This window comes from Lissotriton helveticus, chromosome 5_1 (genome assembly GCF_964261635.1).
Source record: "Lissotriton helveticus chromosome 5_1, aLisHel1.1, whole genome shotgun sequence".
Lineage (NCBI taxonomy): Eukaryota > Metazoa > Chordata > Amphibia > Caudata > Salamandridae > Lissotriton > Lissotriton helveticus.
In genome coordinates this window covers 1,415,300,616-1,415,325,981 of record NC_136065.1, presented here as the reverse complement: position 1 = coordinate 1,415,325,981, position 25,366 = coordinate 1,415,300,616, and the positions used below count along the sequence as shown (strand labels likewise).

At 46.6% G+C, this 25,366-nt stretch overlaps 1 protein-coding gene and 1 pseudogene across 1 annotated transcript in view; both read right to left on the bottom strand.

Moving 5' to 3' along the window:
- LOC144756495 (dnaJ homolog subfamily C member 5B pseudogene) overlaps positions 1–12,647 on the bottom strand; it is a 50,818-nt pseudogene extending 38,171 nt beyond the window's left edge.
- Positions 1–20,838, bottom strand: part of SYT6 (synaptotagmin 6) — a 607,564-nt gene extending 586,726 nt beyond the window's left edge. Inside the window, exons 1-2 of the mRNA XM_078640534.1 lie at positions 20,826–20,838; positions 20,239–20,590 (exon numbers count right to left, since the gene is read on the bottom strand). Of these exons, the coding sequence (XP_078496660.1) occupies positions 20,239–20,590; positions 20,826–20,838 (365 nt within the window). The remainder of the gene's footprint in view (positions 1–20,238; positions 20,591–20,825) is intronic.
- Positions 20,839–25,366: the final 4,528 nt, after the last annotated feature.

The following is a 25,366-nucleotide window of genomic DNA, read 5'->3' as shown; positions in this document are numbered from 1 at the left end:
AAAATATATATGCATACTGCCATAATCGCTACTAATAACCACAGCAAACATGGTGAGAATTTTCTCCATGTCTTGGCCGATAGTAAAAGTTTAATTTGGAGCAAACCCCATTTGCTCCACTCCTTAATACAAAAACATGTCAAAAACCAGTGCCACTGGATTCTACCAGTTTTATTCAGTTACTATTTGGACGAATGGGGGTCGGAATATTGGCACTGGTGAATACCAAGTTATTAACCCATATAATTCTGCTGGTCTCGTGGGCAGAGTTCCAACAGAATTGCCAACTGTCATGAAAGCTTGTGCACCGAGACCAGCCCCATGTGTCCCCCATGTCTCCCGTCCCCCTACGCAGTGAGTCCGATTACTTGCCTAGGGCTCGTATCCATCCCGGGGTGCGCGGGGTCCCCTGGCCGGTCCTCGGACAGCATCATTCACCTCCCGGCCCGCGCGGACTGCAGAGCTCCGGCTCGGTCATATCTAATGCCCGGATCAGTCGCTCGAGAGCCTTTAGATCGGTGCTCGGACGGATGTTGTTAATCTGCCAGGCGAAGCAGGAAAGATATTAACCAGCTCATGAAGCAACGTGGAGGAGGGATGACACAGGTTTCCCTTAAACAGGAGCCCAGATAACACAACAAGCATCTGTTGCACGGAGCGAGTCAAGAACACACTACAGCGGGGGTGGAGGGAAAGCAAACGGGCTATTAAAAGGGATCCTTGGAGCCATCTCACGGTGATGTGAATTTTAAGACACAAGCGGTACCTATGGGACTGCTCGACAGGAAACAAATCTAAAGCTTAACAACACGGTTAGTTCAGGCCTCAGGGCACCCGGGTTCAAAGCCAGACTCCCCCTCAAGTCATGCAGGAAGCACGACGGCCTCGGCACGCACATGGAAGTACACGCAACACGTGTGTGTTTTACGGCGCAGCCTGAGCAGAGGACCACTGGGAACCTCATGCTGCGGCCTTTGCCTCATTTCTGACGCAACATGAACGCTGACAATGGAAGTCACACCCTACAAGATGGGAGACAGCCCTGGCACGTCACTCGCGGTGCTCTCGATATGTTTCTGCAGCTCCTGGAGGTACTTACTGTAAATACAGGGGCGCCTGCCATCTTCTCAAGAGTGGAGTTTGTGCAATGTATGCGTGCTCTTTGTGAACTGTGGATGGAATGGGTCTGCTCACCTCTGTCACTCATATCCGTTCATACAGCCTGTAGCAAGACGCCTGTGACTGCATGGAAAACGCAAAGAGGAGTGGCCGAGCATACTTTTTAGGAGAGTGAGATTGTGCATTCTCCGCATACATACAAAGAACTGGCAAAGCCATTACGTCGGGGTTTTATAAGCTAATATATGCAAACAGAGACTTCAGCAAATGCCGTGTTTGCACCAGAAGCCTGATGGCTTTTCCAATGCTATCTAATAACGTGCTGTGTGTGCAAGCCTATTCAACAGGTTATTTTCTGCAAAATATTGAAAACTGAGAGGCTGGATACAACTAAAACGATTTAACAGGCAGAGCAACACTTCCACCTCCACAGGTGAGGAGACTGGAGGATGGGCATGCCGCTGTATGAACGAGGAGGCGTGGGTGTGAACCCCAATAACAGGGAGCAGAGGATAAGGTATATCAGGGCTTTCAGGTGGATCAACAAAGTGGGGGCCTCTAAAAGGGGTGTGACCTATGTACATAGGAGTGTGGCTTAAACACATACAACATTTCTGTGAATCCCATAGTGTGCCCCCACCCCCCTCACCGACTGGTACTTTCTGTTATGGTATTCAGGTATATAATGTAACCTGTGAATTAGACATTACTGTGTCGTATGCAAGGGGTAGTGGTCTTGATAATGTCTCAATTACTCCCATTATGTTGAATCAATGTTAGACATACACACCACTTTTCTCTCCACACCCCCTCCATCTGAATGTCTTACACAGCATCTCTTTGCACTTCAGCACCCTCTTTTCACTCTCTCCTGGACGCACTTCCTAATCTTTCACTTCACCACTCCCGAAACACACTACAGACCCATCCAATGCAAGCACTGCATTTTCCTTTACTTTCACCTTGTCAATATTTTGACAACTGTGTACCTCCTTCAAACACATCTGCACGCCGAATCGCACTTGCCAGAGAAATACATGATCACCACTCTGTGCACTCTGCAGAGAGGTCAAGTATTGGATGACCATCTATTCGGAACACCTTTCTGACCCACTCTGAGAAACTCGGACTACCTTCAGCCCCCAGAACTCCGGAGTGCTCAGTCTTGGCCTGTTATAAATACATTGAGGGGGCTCATTTCAAAGTATACACTAAACAAACGTAATATGCTAAAACACAAACGTCATCCTCTAAATAGCAACACTCTTAGGGAATGCAAGATTAAATAGAATATGGGAAACATGAACAAGAAGTGGTAAAGCCAATAGGTCTCTCCTTTGAGAGAGGTAGGTTTTTTTTGGGACTGCAACAGTTTTTGTGCTGAGCAAGGTTTTGTTTGTGTTTTTTTTTTACATTAAGCTGGAAGCAATTGTGAGGGTGATTTGGCTGGGGTTGATGGAGTGGCTGGAGTGGGGAATGAGGCAACAGAGGATAAAGTGAGTGCAAACGAAAACACAAGGACTCTGTGGAATGTTCAAACAGAAAGAAACAAGATTTACAGTCACTTTCCAGCATATGTAGGAAAATAAATATATACAAAAGATGAGCGCACTCTGACTTTGTGTAATGTAATATGTGCTTTTGTAAAATGCTCAAATGCGCTTGGCCACTTCTTTTGAGGACACTGCGTAAATAGGAAATAAAAAGTAATACAACATCTAAACCCGAACATATGCATGCCAACTGGCCACTAGAAATGTCAGACTCCAAATGTTGACATTCCAATCGACAATTCGAATATGTAATTGAAATGAGGGGGTTCCGACAGATCAATTGGAAGAGCCAGAGCATTTTTAATTGACCAATTCTATTGCATATTCCCACATGCCTAAATTGCAATTGAATATCCTGAATTCTGAATGGTTATTTGGAACTTAAAATCTACATATATAAAAATATCCACATTTTGGAATGTATCCAACTGTTATTGAGTTTGTCATTTTCACTTTTCGAATTTGTGTAACTTTGTGCACAATTTTATTTGGGGTGAGTGCCCTGGTATTTCTTAATGTCAGCTGGCACTCAAATCCTGGTTGCTCCTTGAAGCAGGAATAATACAATTATTAGAATAAGTAATTTCATCTCAGAAGGAGGGAATGCTGAGTTGGCTCCTAATGCTGCACGGTTATTTATTTATTTATTTATTTATTTATTTATTTAAGTTTTGTATAGCGCTAGCTGGACCCGAAGGTATCAGAGCGCTTCACATCGAATACAAATAAGCATCAACAAGACAAGTAGGACGAAAGCAGGGCAGGGAGAACAGGGGGAAGTAAAAGTCTATACAATAGCAGCAAGAGCGCACAACATGGCGGAGATCAAGGGTAAGTCATCCGGCTCTCTCTGGGAGCATAGAGATAGTGATCTATCAAAGACAGACGAGGGGTTCTAGTTACGATCTAGCCCACTGAAGAAAGAGGGCTTTGAGTAGTATCTTGAATTTCGGGAAGGAGGCGGTCATCCTGATGTGGGGGGGATGGGGTTCCATATCTTGGGAGCATTACCCGCAAAGGACCTACTAGATGTTTTACGTTTCTGTGATTTCAGAAGAATGAGTAGGAGCATGTTGGAGCTTCTGAGGTTCCTAGACTGACTGGCTCTATTGAGTTTGTTGGCCAGATATTCCGGTTTTCCTGTATGCAGGGCTTTGTGTGTGAGGCAAGCTGTGCGGAAGCTGGCTCGTAGGTTAATAGGAAGCCATCCAGATCCTTAAGAACTGGGGTGGTGTGCTCATATTTCTTGGTTCCCGTGACCATTCTTGCTGCTGCGTTTAGGGTAGCGGTCAGAGGTCCCAGGTAAGATTTGGCTGTTCCAGTCAGAGTAGCAATGCCATAGTCAATCCTGGAGAGTACCAGTGCCCGAGTGGCCTGTTTCAGGTCTTTCGAGGGGAGGAAGGGTTTCAGTTTGTAGAGAAGTTTCAGGCTAAGGAAAGCACTTTTGGCAGTTTTAGAGATGTGTTCCTTCATGTCCAGTTTGGGGTCAAGAGTGATCCCCAGTGATTTGGCGGAGGTTGTAGGTACAAGAGGAACATTGAGGGCGTTTAGGGCTTTGAGCCATTCAAGTATTTGGGGATTTTCATCTTTGTTTGAGATGAGGAGTACTTCTGTCTTTTCTTCATTAAGTTTGAGGTGGTTGGATGAGAGCCAATGTTGGTCCTCTGTGAGTGTGCCATTTAGTCTGTGCATGTCTGCGATCAAAGCGGTTTCCAGGTAGAGTTGTGTGTCGTCCGCATAGAGGTGAAAGGGGATGTTGGAGTTCCTTAGAATTGTAGTGAGGGGCTCCAAGTAGATGTTGAAAAGTTGTGGAGAGAGTACTGACCCCTGTGGGACTCTAGTAATGGGGAGGGAGTTCTATTCGAAGCTTTTAATTTTGATTATTTGTGTGCGGTCGTTGAGAAAGGAGGCGAACCATTTGAGAACTGTCTTTTCCAAACCCGCTCTCTTCTGGAGGACATTGAGTAGTAGGGTATGATCCACTGTGTCAAACGCCGTCGAGAGGTCTAAGAGGATGAGGAGGCTACATTGGTTGGAGTCGAGCGACATGTGTAAGTCATCCATCACATTGAGGATTGCGGTTTCTGTGCTGCAGCCCTTTCTGAACCCTGACTGGTGTGGGTCAAGAAGATTCAAGATCTCTAGGTGATGGGTTAGCTGAGACAGCACACATTTTTCCATAATTTTCGGCAAGAGCGGAAGGTTCGAAACTGGTCTGAAGTTGTTCATGACCTTAGGGTCGAGGCCGTTTTTTTTTTAGGAGTGGTGTGACTTGACCTAGTTTAAGGCAGTCAGGAATGGAGCCATCGCTCAGAGAGCTGTTGATGATCTTGGCCCAGATAGGGGCTAGAGTAAACTTCAGGTCTTTGGTCAGTCTCGAGGGTAGCTGATCAAGGGAGTGTGACAAGGGATTAGCGGTGGCAATGAGATCGCTTATCGCTTCAATTTGGATGGGTCGGAAGGAAGACCAGCGAGTGGCTGCAGTTGTTGTTCTTGAGTGGGTAGAAGCAGTGGGGAGCGACTTTGTGAGGGCGGAGGGCATGTCCCTGAAAGATCGGTCAATTGAGGCAATTTTTTCGTTGAAGAAGGTAGCAAAGTCATCCACTGGGATTTGGACACTGCTAAGCTGTCCGTCATAGGAATGGAGGTTTGGTTCCTGATGATATTGAAGAGTTCTTTGGGGCGGTTTTTAGCCTTGTCTAGAGCAGAGCAGAGAAGAAGAAGGATGACTTTTTGTTCTTGATATGATTACGGTAGGTTTTGCCAGCTGCCTTGAGTTGGTCCCGGTTGAGGGCAGTGGGGTTGTTCCTCCAGGATCTTTCCATGGCTCTTAGGAGTCTACGTTCATCGTTGATGTCAGTGGAGAACCAAGACCTGGAGGGGATGCTTCTGTTTTTATTTTAGTTTTGTAGGTGCCAGCTGATCCAGGACGTGCTCCAGGTTGGAATGATAGAGCGAGGTGAGTTCCGTGGTTGAGAGGAGCTCCGTCGAGTTCGGGAGGAGTGAGCTAAGAGCGTCTTCTACCATGTCAGGGGGGACTTTCGATATGTTTCTGACCCACTTGGGGGAGGTTTGGGTGGGTGGGAGGGATAGAGCCGAATGGTTGATATGAAAGAAGATGGCATGATGGTCTGACCAGTCCACTGGGATGATGTGGTCAATTGAAATTGTCTTTTTGTCTGCAATGATTGCATCCAGGATCGCTCCTCTATAGTGGGTTTCTTCTGAGCAGTGTTGGATCATATTGTGGTCTTGTAGTAGGGAGGTGAGAGATTGGATGAGCGAGTTATTGGTTTCATTCTATATTAGGTTGAGGTCGCCCAGAATTATTCTGAAGTCAATGTTGAGAGCGGTTTGAGTGATCAGATCCAATTGCTGATCACCAAATTCAATAGCGTTGCCTGGAGGGTGGTAAAGGAGAAGGCATTGAAGAGGGCTATGGTAGGGCGAATTGATGTTGACCGAAAGGCATTCAAAGGAGTTATAAAGGAAGCAGGTCACTTTTGTGGATAATTGCTATTCCGCCTCCTTTGCGTATGGGCCTGTATTTGTGGATAAGTGAGAAGCCGGGTGGCACCAGCGTGTCCAAGATGGGAAGGGATAAGGTGTTCAACCAAGTTTTAGTGATGAAGGCTACATCTAGGTCATGGGAGAGGATGGTTTCGGCTAATTCAGTTGCATGTTTGATGGCTGATCTGCAGTTGATAAGCATGCAGTTAATGGGGGGGTCTGCACTCGGGTTCGAGTTGACCGAATTCGCTCTGGGTAAGGATGCGAGATAGGCTGGGGATCTGGCGGCGTTTCGGTGGGGCGGGTCTCTCCTCATTCCAGTGATGACTTGGATCGAAGAAAGGGATGAGGGGTGCGGGGGTAGTGCTTGGGCTGGCTGGTTAGGAGGGGGTTTGTAGGATGCAACGAGGGAGCTCACTTCCTGGGGGGAGAGGGAGGGAGAAGTTCTTTTGGGACAATCAACTTGTGATTCAGTCCGGGGTTTAGTGAGAGGAGGCTGGGAGCCTGGGGGGGACAGGGACCCGATCGGGGGGAAGGAGTCATTCCTGATGGGAGGTTGCTGGAGGTGGGGAGGTGAGACGAGGGGGGGTAGCTGGAGTTTCTCTAGGGAGGAAAGGGTTTCTTTCGGTCCGAGGATCAGCGTGGCGATCTGAGCTTCTAGAAGGTCCTGGCGATGTGTCATCATGAGAGCTGGGGGGGAGGGAGAGGGGAACTGTGCCTTGAGTGAGAGGGGTGAAGGGGCAGGACCTTAGTGGGGGGGGGAGAGAAGAAATAGGAGGGACCAGTTTCGGTTTAGAGAGGACTAGAGAGGGAGAGGGGTATTGAGGCGAGTTGCTGTTAGGAGGGATAATAGGGGAGGGAGGGACTGAATCGGGATTGGAGTTCGGATGGGCAAGGGCTAGAGAGGGGGAGGGGGTTTGTGGCGAGTTATTGATCGGGGGGATAACAGGGGTGGGTGGATCAGGTTTGGGTTTCGAGATCGGGTGGTCGAGGAAACGAGAGGGAGAAGGGTTGCGGCCCCTTTGGAAGAGGTGGTTATCTTCACTGAGTGGGATGGTGTAAGCTAGTGGATTGGGGGTTGGCGCAGGGGGCTGTGACTCGGAGTTGCTAGAGGGTCTAGGGTCTTTACGGGTAGTAGATTGGGGACCTGGGGTGTTATGTGTTTGGTGGAGTGGAGGGTTGGGAGACAGAAGGGAAGGAGGGGGGGCAGAGTTCTGGGAGGTTGGGTGGACGGGGAGGCGGCCGGGGGGGGTGTAGGGAGTTGGGGGCCGGGGCTGGGGAGGCGAATGACTAGTGACGTGAATAGACATGGGGGGAAATCGATGAGTTGAAGGAAGCCTGCTCTGCGGCTTAGGGGTTTGACAGGAGCCACTGGGGGGGGAGGTGTGTGGCTGGTGAGGGTAGTGAGCAGTAGCCGTCTTTAGAGTGGAGAAGAGGGAGTCGAAGAACTCTAGGTTTTCGTCTTTACCCTGAATAGGAATGGTGCCATTCAGGAAAATGGTGATGGTGATGTCTCCGGACAGAGACTGTTGGTTAAGGGGGGAGATAGTTAGTTTCCGGTTGTGTTCTGTGAGGGTGGTTTTTGAGACAGGGAGGAGTGAGTTAAAGATGGTAACACATAAGTCAGTCTTGAGGTGTGAAAAATGAAGTCCATTTTTCTTTGCCCTCTCGATGAGCAGTGGTAGGTGTCCCCCAATAAGTGTTTCGGGATGTTGTCTAATTAGATTCTGTTTAAAGCGTTTTTTTGCTTTGTAGGAGAGTCTTTGTGGGAATGTTATGGTGTAGGAGTTCTGACCAAGAGGGGAAAGGTGTTTCTGTGACGGGCAGGACTGCATGTCTGAACTCATGGCCGGAGGCATCCTGGAGCAATTAGGGGGAAGTGGGGTTGTTGATCTACTGGAGTATCCGGGGTGGTTAGAGGTTGGAGAACTTAACTGCAAAATCCTGAGAGAGGAGCTTAGCCTGAGGCCGCCATTGCACCTTCAGAGGGAGAGGAGTTCGCTATTGCGATAAGGCTCCTTACATTGAGGCGAGATTGTTAGATTGTGGAAGAAGCGGCGAGAATAGTGATAGGGCCAGTTCTTTATTCAGGATGATGGGATGTCCGAGGTGGCAGCCATATTGTGGGCAGTCAACCCTTGGGGGGGAGGAACATGCAGGCTGGTCTGGGGGGCCGAGTAAGGTGCCCTTGTTGATTGGAGATTCCGCTTTTGCGTTAAGCTCCTTGCTTAAAGCGTGATAATTAAGTTGCGGCAGTAGCGAAGGGCAGCGCAACAGGGGTCCAGAGGTGTGCTTCTTGTTCCGAAACTCCTTTAATCTGAAGTGAGCTTTCCTGGGGGGCCGGGTAAGGTGCCTGTGAATCAGATAGTGAGTCAAGTGGTCGCCGCGTCAGGCAGATGTAGATGGGGCCCAGAAGATGAGCATCAAGCCCAAAGACTCCAAATGTCTTTTGTTTTAACGTCGAGCCACCATCTTGGAGGCAGGCAGGGGTCCAGAGGTGTGCTTCTTGGTCCGAAACTCCTTTAATCTGAAGTGATGTCCGAAGTGGCGGCCATATTGGTGCCAGGCAGCCCTTGGCAGGGGGGGAAACAAACTGGAGCTTGCGTGGGGGGTGGGTATGGTGCCTGCAAAGCGGTTCATGTACCCTCTGGTCCGGCGTCGGGCGGGCGCAGTCTTTAGGTCGTGTCAGCGGGGGCCCAAATGGTGAGATTCACGATCGGAATCTCTTTCAGAATGCTGGGATGTTCGATGTGGTGGCCATATTGGGTCCAGGCATCCCTTCGGCAGGTGAAGGACGAGTAGGAGCTTTCCTGGGGGGCCGGGTAAAGTGCCTGTGAGTCAGATAAGGAGTCGAGTGGTCGCGGTGTCAGGCAGGCGCAGCTGGGGCCCAGAAGATGAGCTTCATGCCCAGAGTCTCCAATTGTCTTTTGTATTAACGTCGAGCCACCATCTTGGAAGCAGGCATCGACTGGAGAGGGGACAACGGCCTCATTTTATGCCGGGAGCCCGCATTGGTCCGTTGACATTCCCTGCATTTCACCCCTCGCCATACACACTACGGTGCTCCTCGCAGCTCCCAATGTCAGCGTCAGGCCTTCCGCGCCACAAACGAGCTTATCGTCTTTCCCTCAGCCCTGGTAAGTGAATAATTGATTACTGGGGGGGGGGTGTTGCAGAAGGGAAGCGGGGTAGAGCACCAGATCGGGAGCGGGTAGGGCGGGGGACTCCAGCGCGTGTACCTTAAGCCTCTGGTCTCAATTCTGGACGGACGGCACACGGAGGCAGGCCGGTTCTGGGTTGGCTCTTCGGCAAACGGAGATCGTCGAGCCTTCCTTGCGAGGGGGCTTCGGTGGGGTTGCTCCGGTCAGGGATTATCACTAAAAGTGAACCTTTGACCGGAGCTCGTCCCAGTCACTCCCTTCTCGCGGCCATCTTGGCTGACCTGAAGGTTGAATACAGATGCCTGCGTTGAGTGCATGAATCAGTCAGGGTACCTTAAATGAAGAAAACAACACACTACTTATTTCAAAATCCATTTTATTGAGTAACAGCGTTCGCATTGGCAGAGACCCACCAGATGGTTCCTTGCCAGGTGTGAGTGGCTGACCCAGGACTGCAAGTACCAGAATGCAAATCGATGAGCTACTCACAACTGACATAGCGCGCCTCCAGATTCAAGTTTTACAGACGAAGAACCATAGAGGTACAGACAGGCATGCTGTTGTGTCCTGACAAACTGCATTCTGCGGGGAGGAGCTGTATTGTTCCTACTGGTAAATACCTGGCACAATTCCAGCATAGTCGTGGAAGGAATTAGAAATCACTCAATAAAGGACTAGAAGGCCAACTACAGAACTGAAATAGAAGACCATCATGCATGTTTACACAACTACTATAATTGAAGGGAAGGTGGAGTCAAATGAGAGCGATGGTCATCGCTTGTTGTACAAACCACCCTTTTTTGACAAACATATTTTTTCAGCATCAAAGTTATATTTGTAGTTGTTTATTTTTACTTTTGTGAAAGCAATTTAATAACATTTTTATATAGCATAGCAAGCCACCTGTATCTTTGGTCTGTGTACTTAAATATCAAAATGTTTTCATTATACAAAAATAGACGTTTTACAATCTGTACTAAAATGCCATTCTCAATTAAATACGCCTCTACCCTCCGATGTAGGAGTATTAAACCGCAAGTATGTCAGTGCAACACTACTCCAACTCTCCGTCCTGCAGCTTGAACGGTGGAATCTGAGGATGGAGGATATCACAAACAGGTAGTTATACAAGTTATCCCTCCCATTGCACTGAAGACAAATTCCGTACAGCCTAGAACCATGGACATGTTAAGCACGTGGTGGGGATGCTCAGGGAAACAAAAAGGAGGAAGGGGTTAAGGGTGTGTATCTCAGTGAGGGGAAAGGAGACAAACCCCCCAAACATGCCAGTTGTTTTGCAGAGAGGATGTGGCATAACATCCAGAGCTGCTGACTTTTGAACTTGGGAACTGGATTGGAGTATCGGCATTGGCTGTTCCATGCTTACAAAAAAAGAACTAGATGAAGCAGCGATGGGGCGGATGTGGGAGCAAGATGAAGCTAGGCGAGATAAAACTGGGGTTTAAAACAGGCACAAGGGGGAATAGGTGGGGCTGGAATGCCACATGCACTCCACGGAAACCTGACCGAACAGCATTGCAATGAAGACTGTAAAATATAAACAGCAATGCGGGGTAGGTGGGACAGGCATGGAGTTACATGGGAGGAAGTGGGAGGGATGAATGCTGCATTGAAATGCAAGCAGCTACGGGCGCCAAAACTGAACAAAGGCAAACATTACCATGAACAGGAAACCAAAAAAAAATAATTCACCAAACAAACACATAAACAACCAAAGTGTAAAGATACAGTAAGTACTTGGTCCATGTTCCTTGGGAGGAAATGAAAGACAAAAAAAAGAGGGACAAAGAGGAACGATTAACCACTCGCAAGCAAGGATTTTTAAAGAACACTGAAACAAACAAATGAAAAGCAGTGGGCGGGTTCTGAGCCCACAAACGATATACAACAGGTCTCGAAGCTAGGCCTAAAAAGGAACTAAAACACTGCCATGCATTACCTTAACTTGTTTCAAAATAATTGTTGAAAACTCGCGAATCATTTTTGAAGTAAAATTAAGGATATTAAAATAGGACACAATAAGGATCCGTTTCAATGTCCGCTGTTAATTACTTCCGGCTTGAAGACTCAGAGGGACCCTGCCCACTTAAAGCCTTGTGGTGTACGATGCCACAGGGCTGAACGTTGTTTGCACAGTGGTGCACTCATGAAATGTCAGACAGAAGAATAAAACAGCCACGGATCTGAAGGTGTTCAGCTAGGGGTATTTGTAGACTGCCCCAATGCCGAAGCTTCTTGGCACTAAAATGAGCAAACCAAAAAGGGCATTAAAATGAGAAAGATTATCGATAGAATAACCAGATTTTTTACTGTTTTATAAAAAATGGTGGGAGAGGGTTGAGAACGAAGATGTAGGTTAAGTGTGTCCCAGAGCTTAGCCATAGCAACATAGAAAGGTTTATCTCTGGTGAGAGCTTTCCGCATAGATGATATGTGAAAAATAAATGTACTAAAAGTAGAACTGGGAATACAAACTGATCGGCATCCAGGGAGGCCCTATAAATGATATATTCGCATACTTCTAGTTGCTCAGTGGACGCTATTGCAGAAGTCAAGATTGGATTGTACCAAGGCATTCATGAATTGGCTAGAAATTTGAAATCAGTGAAAGGCAAAATACAATACAAGAATTGCAAGAAATAAAAACAAGAATGAATTACTGTAGAGACCGAGGATTTCAAAGTACTTTGCTGGTTGATGCTCAGGAAACGGACTGACCTGAACGGTTGGATTCGTGGGGCAGTTGAAACTGGCCAAATTGATTGCATCCCAGTAGCGAGAGGACGTGTCATTCAGAATCAGCTCTGTTTTAGATGGATTAGTCTGATACAGTTAGCGGACATCCCCCAAAGCATAGCAGCTATGCTAAGCAGGAAATATGAGTGGGAGGAGTCAGTCTGTCTCACGTCAGAAAGTAGCTGAATATCATCAGCATACGAACGGAACCAGATACCTGGAGAGTGCAGTAAGGATGCAAGGGGGTGCATTTAGCTCCTTGATGAATGGCCCATTTGAGGCCATGGAGAGATTTTAAAAGTGTGAAATATAACACTTTGCGATCGGTTTAGTAAAAAAGAAAGTAACCAACCTGACACTTAACCTCGGCATCAATGTCCTGGAGCCTCTGCAAGAGGAGTGAATGGTCAAAAATGGAAGACAAATCCAGCAAAGCTGCAACCCCCAGCTTCATCACTACTTGCTCCCCTGCAGCTCTCATCCAAACAAGATAGGATAGCGAGTTTAATGCTTGGATTGGGTCTGAAACCTGCTTGAGCAGGGTCATCGACACTGAAAGTGTTAGCAAAGTTCTGAAGCAGGAATGTGACTGCTTGCCTAGGTAAGGTTGAGGAGAAATAGGGTTAAAATTAGTTTTAAAAGAATTCAAATGAAGTTTTTAAGTGGCACACTGGCATTTCACCAGGCTTTGGGGTCTGTGTTAGAGGTCAGGGAGCTAATAAATAAGATACAAGTTGGAGATAGGTGGCTTCTTTGCCTTTTGTGGAGCTGGTCGGGCAATGATCCAGGGATGAGTGAAGGGGTGAGAGGTTTTTAATTGAGCAATTCCTTCCTGAGTTGAGAGGGGCAAGTTACTCCATTAAGATGGCCAGAGTAAAAGCTGAGCAAAGAGGGGGAAAGTCATTTGGATGAGGTACGTTTTCAGACTCTATACTTGAACGAAAGGAAGACACTTTTCCTAAAAGAAATAACTAAGGTCATGACAGTCTCTTTGTGAAGAAGTATGCTGGCAGGAGAATAAGTTAACAGTGAAACAGAAGGACAAGAGAACTGCAATTGTAGGTGATATATACTGAAAGGGAAATTAGGCTGTGCTGGAAAGAGTTAACAAGCATTGGAAATGCAATAGGTCTCGCAGCATTAGAGTTAGTGCTTTTAGAATTGTTTATGGGTTTTTTTTGTAAATCTTTAGCATTTTTGTTTCCTGTAGCCAATGCTAAAGAATTACAAATAAAAAAAGCCATAAACAAATCTAAAAGCTCTAACTCAAATGCTCCGAGACCTATTGCACTGTGTGAGGGTGAGGGGTTGAGGGTGAGTGAGGGTGAGTGAGGGTGAGTGAGGGTGAGTGAGGGTGAGTGAGGGGTTGAGGGTGAGTGAGAGTGAGGGTGAGTGAGGGTGAGTGAGTTAGGGTGAGGGGTTGAGGGTGGGTGAGGGTGAGGGGTTGAGGGTGAGTGAGGATGAGTGAGGGTGAGTGAGGGGTTGAGGGTGAGTGAGGGTGAGTGAGGGTGAGTGAGGGTGAAGAGTGGTATACAATTACAATAGGGTGTGGCTACACCCAATGTTTAGCCCAGGTACCACCTTGCGGGCCTAGCAGCAGTGCGCATGGAGGACTGCATTGCCCCCAGCGCGATGGTTCATATGGCAGCAGGAGTGGAGCAATATGCGGGAGGGTAGGTTAATGATGTGTGAGGATAGGAGGGTTGAAGTGTTTTGTCTGGGGCTGGCTCAATGGTTGTTAGAAAATTGCAATTCGTGAGTGGCAGGCTAAGCTCGGAGGGCGGACAGGATCACAGAAGACGCAAGTTAGTCAATGGGGCCCGCTAGGCAACCGTAGGCTATAGTGGGGACCATAGGGGAAGTGATGTGGCCTATGCACAGAGCTGCCGACTTGGGAGTGGCTCAACATCCTGTGATCCTGCGCAGATGATTTACTCTTCTCGGAGTAAAACAAACCAGGTATTTGGCATGGGGTGACGCACCGAGTATCAGGAAGAAGGTTTCAATGGGGAGTCGGGTTAAAGGGTAGACAAAGGCGCACGAGGGGCGAGCGCGAGTGGCGGGGGGCTGCTGCAGGAGCCTCAGCTTAGGAGTTGTCTCCCAGAGTACTGACGAAGAGGAATTTGGCCTGGAGAGACGCAACGGGGGGAGGGTGGGGGGCATAAAAACGCTTCAATTTCGGAGGCAGGTTAGAGGGAGAAAAAGCACAGGAGTGGGAGCGAAGAGAGTGGAGGGGTATGGGGGGCCTCGTTTTGGTGGCTTAAGGAAGGGCAGCAAAGCGTCTAATTACAAGGTTAAGGCGGGGAACCAGGCTGCGCACGAGGAGGCTCGTGCAGATAAGAATGGAGTGGGTCGGTCGGGTTACAGTACATTGGGTGTTCCCCCACATGGGGGGTGGGGGGGCGTTGCGCCCCCACCCCCATGTCACATGACCGGGGTCTGCTGGAGCAGGTAGGAGCCCTTTAAACTCCAGCAGTTTCATTAGCTGGATGCCTGCTAGGTGAGTCACCGTTGAGGGGGCGGGCCCTTAAGGAGGATGAGATCTGGGGGGAGGGGAGAGAGATGTACGTGAGAGAGAGAGAAGGCACACGAGGCAGAGAGACACCAATCACACGCACTCGATGAATCCTGATGAGTGGCGCTAAGTTTCCAAGGCGTTTCTTGCGACAGAGCAGCTCTGCAGGGGCCCCTGGCAGGGGCCCGGGACAGAGACTCACTCCCTCCAGCCCGCAGTGAATAACAAGCGTTGCAGTGAAAATAACGCGCTTATGTTATGCGTGCCTTGCTGTTCAGAAGTAAATAAGTTGTAAGTAAATGGGATGCACTGACCCCATTCTGCAATTTAAAATCCTGTAAGAGATGGTCTCACACTGCCGCTGAAAATGGACCCTAAAAAGGGACTAATGTCTTAAAGAAATGTCTTAAACTCTTTTAACCTAATAAATAATGGTTCCGCTGTCACCTCTGGTAGAAACCTCTGAGCTAAGAAATCACAAATGTTAAATGCAACTACGGCGATGTGCTGCGACTTAAGGAGGGGTAATTTTATGCGCTTACCTATTCGCCAACTAGTGGTTCTGCACTCGTGGCTGCTGGCCTGCGACTCCGTGTCTGCTGTTGGGAGTCGAATCAGCGTGTGATGCAAGGGGGCGTGTTTAGATCCGGAAACGGCGTTGCGCGAGTGCTGTGTATAATAAAGTTATGTGCGTAAGAGATAGTGTAAGCCACGATAAAAACAATAATGAATAAAAAAGAGAAGTGACATATGTTGTTAATCGGACGCTGTGTGCGCTGGGCAAAATAATAATAAAATAAAAACAAGACGGAGGGAAGAGAGGGGAGGGGGGAGGAGAAATGCGACACGGCGGGAAGGGGAGGGGGCGGAGCGGGTAAAATAAACAAGACGGAGGGAAGAGAGGGGAGGGGGGAGGAGAAATGCGACACGGCGGGAAGGGGAGGGGGCGGAGCGGGTAAACAAAGACGGACGTGCACGCACTTTTAAGCTCAATGCGCATGCGCATTGAGCTTAAAAGTCACGGGCACTGCAAGGAATCGCCACGATTCCTTGCAGTGTGGATAAAGAGTGGATAAGTCCCAATACTCTCGCCTTGCTCGATGCGCATGCGCATCGACAGGCGAGACCTAAAAATGGGGAGTGTTCTTGTGCATCGTGGCATCTAACATTTTGAGGTATGCAGACAACAGTAAACATGCACAATGCTTAACAAATGCACACCACCCTGTCTAAAAAGCAATCTCTTCCAAAACTTGCTAAACTATGGAAGGACACAATTGCAGCTATACCAAACCATGAAAGCTTTCATTGGCTGCTACCACAAACGATAAGAGCATGTATCAGCAGTTCGCTCACACAAGGAGTCCAGTACTTGTACCACACCACACTGGAAGTGGAGCGCAGTAACCAGGCTCACCATCAGATGACATTTTAGATTTAGGTACATGTGCTACTCTAGCATCATTTATAGTTAGGCATGTGCTGCTGTACCTCAGACCAATTAATCTTGTTACTGGTTATTGCTCCACCAAGCTGGACCTCAGTGACATCAGAACTGGCCAGCATGACAAGCAGAATAAAGAAATTGAAAAAGATGGGAGGCGGGGACGGGTAATGGCTAGTAGAAACATGATCACAAGTCGAGTATTCCCGCATGATTCTGGCAAGGCAAGTAGTGCATCTGCTCTGCGCCCAGATACCAATGTAGGTGATAATGCGCTACAAATTCACATAACAAACATAAGTTGTAATTTCCCTTCTTCTGGACACTGTAATTTCACTTCTTCTCGATGCTAAAAGATATGGGAGAGCAACAGAGATGAATGGAAAAACACTGAACAGGCTACTGCAGCTGCAATTTCTTTCCTTTACAAATGAAACTACAGTGACTGAGAGTAAGTTCCAGGACCATAAATAGTTTGTAGTATCCGAGCGAAACAATGTTTTTTTAAAACATGATTTAGGACAATCATATGGAAGGTCAAAGTCTATTTATGGTGCAATCATGTTCAGCAAGGGCAGATCAGAGCCCCTATCTAAGATGGCAATTGAGTCACCATGTCCATGTTGCGGACATGTTAGATAAGGCTACACCCTACACAATCCAATGGTCTTTGCCGGCAATCCATGATTAGTGCTCTATTTTTTTGCTGTGCTTCACGGATTGTCAAATGAGGGACCACCCACCTCCACTGCAGTAAGTTAGTGTTTTTCTGACAGCTCAGTGCTGTTCTTAGTGTGGATCTAAAGCAGAATGGAAATACAAAAAGTTTTTTAAGTTCCTTGTGGTCACCCCTGCACAAGACAAATTATTAAGGGGACAAAAAAGTAGTTACCTTGAAAACCTTTCCAGATTAACCTGTACAGCTTTGGAATAATTGCTGCTGCCTTAATCAAGCAAAACAAATGCACAAAAGGTGATGGGAGGAATGCTTGCAATTGGTCTAACCAGTGACAATCACTTGTGGTAGTATTTCAACCCATCGTTTTTTTGCCCACCATGCCAACTCATTTTGGACCCTACCAAGCCATATGCCAATCATTCTGTACCCTCTACTCTTGGGTTGCTTGTGTTCTTGTTCAGGGAGTACCTGGTTTATCAGTTTGGGCTGGACTGTTCCTATTGGAGCCGGGTCAAGATTGATTTGCATATGGCTGGGTCCAAACAGAGGTGGCATGGTTTGCAAAATAACCATGGACTGGGATGTGGCCCCAAGTATTTATTAGTGGTTGAGTTTCATTAAGCATTTCACCCATCACTTTGTCCTATAATTCAGTGTGACGCCCTAAGTGGGATGGGTATGCCAGACATGGGTTCTGTGCTCTCTGTGCCATTGGAACCAACCTATACTTGATTGACAAACCCCAATCAGCCCAAGACTGATGTTGTATTGCTTGTGTTCTGGTTCAGGGAGGACCTGGCCTGGCAGTTTGGGCTTGACTGTTCCTATTGCAGCAGGGTCAAGACTTGTTTGCAATTGGCTGGGGCCAAACTGAAGTGGAATGGTGTGCTAAATAACAATGGACCGGGATCCGGCAAAATGGCAGAGATTAATTCAAGCATTCCACATCACTTTTTTAAATACTTAATAAACAATCAAAACTGCATACATCATTGATTGACAAATTCACCACTGAATTGTTCTCCTGTGGGAAGTCCCAAAGACGGCCTGACACTTCAAAGATGGAATGGCTGAAAAGGGCTCGTCCAAAGTTTTCTGTCTTTATGTATATTTGATATGTTTGCAAAACCTCCAAGACACAGATAAAGCTACCTCTAGCACGGCTTAAATTGACCCTTGAAAACACAAGTTTGTTGGTCCAGTGCAGATAACACAGTTCTGTTAAAAATAAGAACAGTTTTGCTTAAAAAATAACACACATAGTCAAGAACAGGGGGTGTTGACTTTTTGAAGCAGGTCATAGACCACGAGCACTGCACTGTCAAGCAGATGAGATGATTTGTTACAAATCTTTGACAAAACTTTAGGGAGAACATATGTCTGCCCATTAGTTCTGGTGAGCCAGCAGAAAGATTCAATGAATGACGACAGAATGGTTTTGACAGGACCAAAATGATGTGGTGTAGTTCGAGGATGATTTGTTGCCTACAAAGGTAGGAGTGGCAAATTCCTCTAATGGCTTCAAAACGTTATCAAATGGTGTGACGCTAAACAGGTCACTTCAGTTACCTAGACTTCGTTCTCATTATCAAGGACAAATGGCAGTGGGCATTAGTAGGCTACCTGCTGTTGTTATGAACCCCTTGTCAAAAAACTGAAAAAACGTATTTTAATATTGAAAATGGTTATCTGCAGACAGCACTACAAGAACATGTTTTAACTGCTATAATGATGATCCTTGGTAAGAAGTCAGACGGATAACTGACATACTTCTTAGGAGTTGGTAAGCGGATTGAACCAGTTTGGTATTTTAGATCGGAACTTAATTTTTTTTTTTAATTGTGAAGAATATGTGGGGTTTTTTTTGGTTACCTAGCTCGATTTCTAAGAAGGGCAGATACCCAATATGAAAAAATAATAGGGCCACGTGAACAGAGCACATTTAGGGTAGTGCTCTATCTAACAACACAAACACGTGACTCTTAGAGTTTATCCATTTGCATCTCTTCCTTGAGTGACTTTACAACTTGTACATTTGCAATTTTTTTTTCTTTCTGTTTGTATCTCCTCCTTGTGTGACTCTACAACTTGTACATTTGCAGTTTTTTTTCTGTTTGTATCTCCTCCTTTTGTGACTTTACAACTTGTACATTTGCTATTTTTTCCGTATCTTTTATGTAACTCATGTAATCCTAAATCCTTATGTATCACAACTGGTTCTTATGTAAAGCACTCTGACACCTTCGGGTAATGTTCGCGCTATAGAAAATTGCATTAAATAAATAAATAAAATAAGAAGTCTATGAGGCGGAGGAGGAGGAGCTAGATGCCAGGGGAGGAGCTGCCTGAGAGGGAGGAGCTGCCTGAGAGGGAGGAGCTCCCTGCGAGGAGAAGCAGCCGCCTGCAATCTGGGGGAGGAGCAGCCGGTCACAAGGAGGTGGAGCACGCTCAGAGACCTATCCTCTTAAAGGAGCAGCCTGTGAGGATATAGAAGGGTCAGTGAGATAGAAGTGTACTTGAGTACAAAACAAGGGCCTTTAATGAGTAGCAGCTTGTGTTGAAGATAAATGCTTGTGAGAAAGCCAGTGAGATGCAGCCAGTCACTGTAAAAAGAAGGAGCAGGATGATCTGAAGGAGTAACTTGGAGAGATGCACACATCAGTGCAGGGTCTTTTTAGCAGAAAACAACCGCATGAGAGATGTGGTCACCAAGGACAGGGTAGGCAAAAGTAAAAGAGAGGGTTACGGGTCTTCTGTGCACTGTGACATGACAACAATGCAATTGTCAATTCATATGCTCTGTTTCGTTGCAGTGTCATTTCAATTGTCCTATCTTAACCTACAAAAAAGTGTCTAAAATTCGAGACGTCTATAGAACACCTTTAAAACTGGGTTTTACCTGGTTTTTTTTCTCCAAAAGAAACTCTTCAGCACTAGTCCTACTTGCATTTTTTAATTTGTACCAAGAATATTTCCTGAAACCGTGCTTTAAAAAAAAAATAGTGCACGATATAAATCCTATTATTAAATTAAAAACATACAAAACACAGATGTTAATGATCAGAAGTGTAATTTAGAAAACATGCTCTGTAAATTACAATGTCTAAATTTGTCAGAGCATGCGAGGAGACACGCAATCACAAGTGCGGTCTTAATTCAAGAGAAATGAATTAAAAATGTAGCAGTTCACGGAAGCGGAACTCTCCGAAAGCAACTTGGCACCAACAGCTGAAACAGAATCACATACAGACAAAATAAAAAATAAAAAGTTTGGCAAATGTTGTGTTTGTTGCTATTCAGCCCCCGATTTAACTACAGAGATATCCCCTCAGCGAACAAAACACAGAGAAGAGGATAATTAATTCAGATCCACCAGCCCATTCCAAAAAGCTTTTGTCATTTCTAAAGCACCAGTTACAAAATCCGCCTACAACCTCTTTCTAATGGGAAATGGTCAAGGCAGGAAACCTTTCTTAACATAACATGAGTTCAGAACTGACCTGGTAGATGAGGCGGGCTCTGTGGATTGCCTCTGTATTCTTGTGCGACGCATGAGGTGTTCCTTCATGGAGAGCTGGACTTCAGCCGGAATATCCGGTGATGTGTGGCTGATCTTTACAGCCGCCTCCAGGAAGCCAAGGGTGCCCGTATCCTTAAACTTGTCCGCCATGATGTCCTTGTCGCCGTTGAAGGCTCTGAAGTTGACGGCGTCCTGGGCTATGGCGGGGTTAGACGAAACGGCCTTGTTCCTCCAGGGCACCCAGCACAGCTTCCAAAAGAGAAAGAGAAAAACGGCCACCAGGGCGAGGCCACACACAATAACAATGACTGCAAGGAGGCTGACGGAGAAGTCTACAGGGGCAGAAAGCAGGAGCGGGTGAGGGCGACAGACAGAGGAAAGGAAGGGAGAACATGAGGTAGAGGAAAGGGGAAAGAAAAGAAAAGAATGGCTGTGAGAAAGCATTAAGGTAAAAAGAAAAGATGGCAAAACTGGTTCAAATTTTAACCTAGCTTACTCTGGCTAACCTCTATCCGCTGCTCAATGGAAATTAATGAAAGTTTTGCTCACCAACAAAAATTCACTCACTTCTCAAAACCATGATAACACAGGCACTTCACCCACATCTAACAACTGTAAAAATATGGCATCTCCTGTTGTGACAACAGACCACCCATCTTAAAGCAAGACCACAAAGTTCTGTAGCACACCCATCCATCAAATTACACTAGAATGTTCTTTAGCATGATCAAACATGAACCATCCCAAGACTCTAAAAACACATAACCATACACAACCAAACACAATCACACAGAACCAATCACTGGAAATTGCAAAAAAGTAAGAGAAGGGTGCTCAGATTTTCTAAATTGCCACATTATTGGTGGAAGGTACTATATAAAGGCGATACACTCTAAGTAACAGTGTACATTTAATGCTTTTTAACTACTGCAGAATGGTGAAATGGTGGTGGAAAAATGTGTCACTGCAGTGTCAAGAAACAGAATTCCACATGGCCAGAGTACTTCCCCATGTAAAAGTCTGAGAATGTAGGGGACATAGTTACCCTCTGAAGAAAAGTCAAAATGAGGTGGAAGGGATTCGGGAGCGGCAAGTCAATTTTTTCTTCTGTTTTTTATCTTCCTCCCCCATCCCCACCCCTACAGAGTGGCCATGGAAGAGGTCCTTTGCATTATTGGACCACAGAGCATACACAATTCAGGATAACTTAGCCACACCAACTTAAATGTGACCTATTCCATCTCACCGTATTGAAGTGCATCTGGGATCACCTCTGCTATGTTTTACTCTAGGACGATAATCATATCCATGTTGTTGGTGTGTTTGTGTAATGCCGAATCCAGTGACAGGATGCCATGCAAAATCATATATGTTTGCAACTTATACTGCGCTCCTCACTCAAAATTTCACCAAAAATGTCTTACTTTTGGGCCAGAAATATGCCATTTCAAGGCAAACGTGTTGACTTCGATGCTTACAATGCCCCACTGAGGTTTGGATTTGCATAACCCCCACCAGTGCGCGTTATTTCGTACTTACATAAAAATTCCACATCCTGCAGTCAAAGACCCTTTGATAGCACTCAAACTAAAATAATTAAGCGAGGGTGACATTGAAATGCAGGTTCAAAGAGTAGCTGCATAGTGAACGTGTGCAGTGTGGAATCTGGAGCCAGTGAAGTACTGCAACCCAGCATGTGAAGTTTGTTCATTAACTGACCAGCAATTACGATGTACAATTGCTTTATGTGAAGTCTTTGTATGTCAGTTCCATTGTCAGATTTAAGGCACATACAACTGACACGAAGTATGTGCATTTCAAAGATTCATTCCCCCTACTTTGAATCATTCAGAACTAATTGGTACTGCCCTCCCCCAATTTTTTTTTAATAATGTTTCTGCACCCACCTCATCTCAATACAACTACACAAGGGATTGAGACTCTAAATTAACCCTGGGCGAAGTACTACGCTACGCTCGCATAGTTTGCCCTACTTCGCACTATGCGAATTGCACATAACACAGTGCAAACACGCGTAGCAGTCATTTTTTGCTTGCTCACGGTCCTCAATGTCAAGTTGGCATCCTGGCGAGACTTTTTCCCCGTTCGTGATCAGCAGCATCAAGTTGCCAATCGCGAGCGTGGAAAATAAACCTCCCGGCGAGATTCTCAAAGCGGGAAGGTCAGGTTTCCCATTGCGAGTGGTCGCGTATGCTCACGACTGCTCGCAATGAGAAACTACCAGTCCGCGTTGAGAAAGCTACCGCTCGAGTAGAAATCTACTCAAGTGGCAGAAAACGACCACTTGCACTGTGCAAGATGCGGTTTTCACTGATTGCACAGTGGGGACAAGCATCTGGCACTGTGCAATCAGTGCAAAAAGCATTTTGCACAGTGCACTACGTAGTTCGCGTAGTGCGAAGTGCACTTTGCGCTACTACGCGAACTAAGCCCATGGTTACTTCTAAATTACAAATGCAGGAGGTTTGCCGTTTCATATTCTGTAGCTTTAGTGTTGAGTGTAGTTTCTGTATCAGAGTGTGATGACTTGGTGCTGGGATGTTCTGCTGTTTGGTGGATCTGGGTTGTTGGAGCTCTGTGGTTATCTTTCTTGTGGGGTAGTTTTGTCTGCTGTGTGCTAGAGGGGGGCTCTCCGAGCAGAGACATTTGTCAAGACCTTGTGATTCATCTCTGTACGAACATACCCCATGCACCGATATCCTAGTCTATAGACAACTGGGGGCGTATTACCAGAGTGACCCGGAGGCGCAACTGGTGTTTGAGACAGCTTTGTGCACCCCTAGGGCACTTTGGTTTTCGAGATGGGGCCGCAGATGCTTGAGCATCACATTCAGTAATACCGATAGCGCAGGCGCATATAAAGGAACATTGCTGTCATCAGAGGGCGTTCCTTCATTTGCGTGAGGGCATAGCCCCATGCAAATGAGGGGAATCCCTTTGCCTCTGGGCCTGCTCCATATTACAGATACGGGCACAGAGTCAAAGAAGCTAACAGTGTGCCACATAAAAGGTGACACTATCAGTGTCCCCTGATGGCAGCCCTCAGGAGGGGGAAGAGGGTCCCATGGACCCCCCATGCATCCCCTTGCAAGCAGGTACATTCACTCACTTCACCCGTCTGCAAGGTGATCTCTAATCCCCCTTCTAAGTGCAGGCAAGCTGTCGCCTGCACTGTCAAACACGGCTGCTTCGAAGCGGCTCCATATTTCACCTGAATGTGCTACCCCAACGGCAGGGTGAGTTTGTGGCTGCTGTGAGGGCAGCACATTCTCTAAAATATGGTACATATTTTTGGTTAGTGCTGGATGCACCTTTTGAAAGGTGTGCCCAGCGCTAACAAGGACTATGCACCACATACGTAATGCAGCTCCTATACTGTTTGCGTAATGCACCTCTGCACTGAACACTGCCAACTGCTTCAATCAGTGTCAATCATGAACCAAACAGTTGACACTGTGCCCACATCCAGTCTCCTGAACATAGACAGTGGGATTCCCATGCCAATTAACAGTCAGTGATAAACCTGCCTGCTCCAGTGAAAATCCAGGAGCGGACAGCTCCAATGTCATTCCTATGCCCATCCCCTGTTGGTGACACTTTTGTTTACCAATTAGCTGCCTGTGTAAATCTTGTAACTACCTTCTACAGCAGCGTCAATTGTATATATTTGGTAGTCCAGTGTCCTCGGCCCACTGCCTCACTCCACATCAGTTGTTCACGGCTGCCCCAGTACAAATATTCTGAGATTAGCTGCCATGCATTCTATGCTGTGCCCACTGAGCACAAGTCACTACATTGCACGTTAATTACTAATGGTACAAAAATGAGAAAAAGCCATCAACTAGCCCCATGACATGAAGATGATTGAGGAAGAAGTATATTTTCAGCCAGAAGCGAGTTTCACTTGTATCACTATTCCATTCTAATGGTAGCCTCGTAAGTCTGAACTTGCTTGGTTCTATTGGCTGAGATATAAGGGCAGGTTGAAAGTTTCCCTCATGAAATACAGCTAGTTGACAGCTATGAGTACCTACTGTCTGCACTCCATTGACAGTTCATTGTTTACCAGCCACTACCGTAGCCATAAGATGGGCACCTGCTTCTATAGAGCATGCACACAGTATTCTGGCAGTCTAAGCAAGAACAGTGGACCTCGGCCGAGAGCGCTACACCTGCCTTCGAGGGAGTCGTACTCCTTGTCACTTAAGGTGGGTGCTGTGACCAATCACTGTGCGCACCCAGAGTGACAACTTATGAATTACATGCTAATTTACAGAGAGCATTAGTGCCGAACATTAAGATTCCATGGATTCTATACTGTAGTGCTACTGCCCGAATGATAGACGTCTGTCCTTCATGAGCATATAAAGTTCACCCAATTCCAATTTAGCCTCTTGTCTCATTGGGACTAGACCTTCATGTGGCTGGTTGTCATCTTTGAGCAGTACAAGGAAATGAGTGGCATGCAGTCCTGCACTGCGAGTCTGGCTGTGGTAACCAGATGATCCAATGCCTACGGGATTGAAGGTGTTGAACAGCCACCATTGTGTGTCTTCAGAAGCAGCAGCCAATGCTTTGTCCTGAAAGACTGCAATGACCCATGAGGGAGTGGCTGGGAATGCACCATGGGGATCTCCCAGTCCAGAGGGAGGAAGCAGATGGTGGAAAGGGCAGTGACATCTTAAAGATTTTGGGGCCCTGAGCAAGACATACTTTAGGGGCCCCTGTCTGGAACATCTCAAGATGGAGAAACAGATGTGAGATAGAAAGAATTTTCATTTTCCCAGGGGGCCCCTAGGAAGGTGAGAGCAAATGGCAATTGGCCACTTTGGCCATACATTAAAATGTCCCACGCTAAGGGACAAAGGAGGGGCAGTGAGAGCCAAAAGAGTACTAGATAGGAGAGAGTAAATGGGACCCAGGCAAGATAATTGTTCAGGCAAAGGCTGAAATGGTAGATAGGGAGCAGAGAGGAACAGAAGTAGAAAGGGAGCCATACTGCTGTAGTCATTCCTCAACAATCAATGACTACAAGGGACTAAGGGCCACATGCATCAAACTAAGGAATTGCGATTCCTAAATTGCGA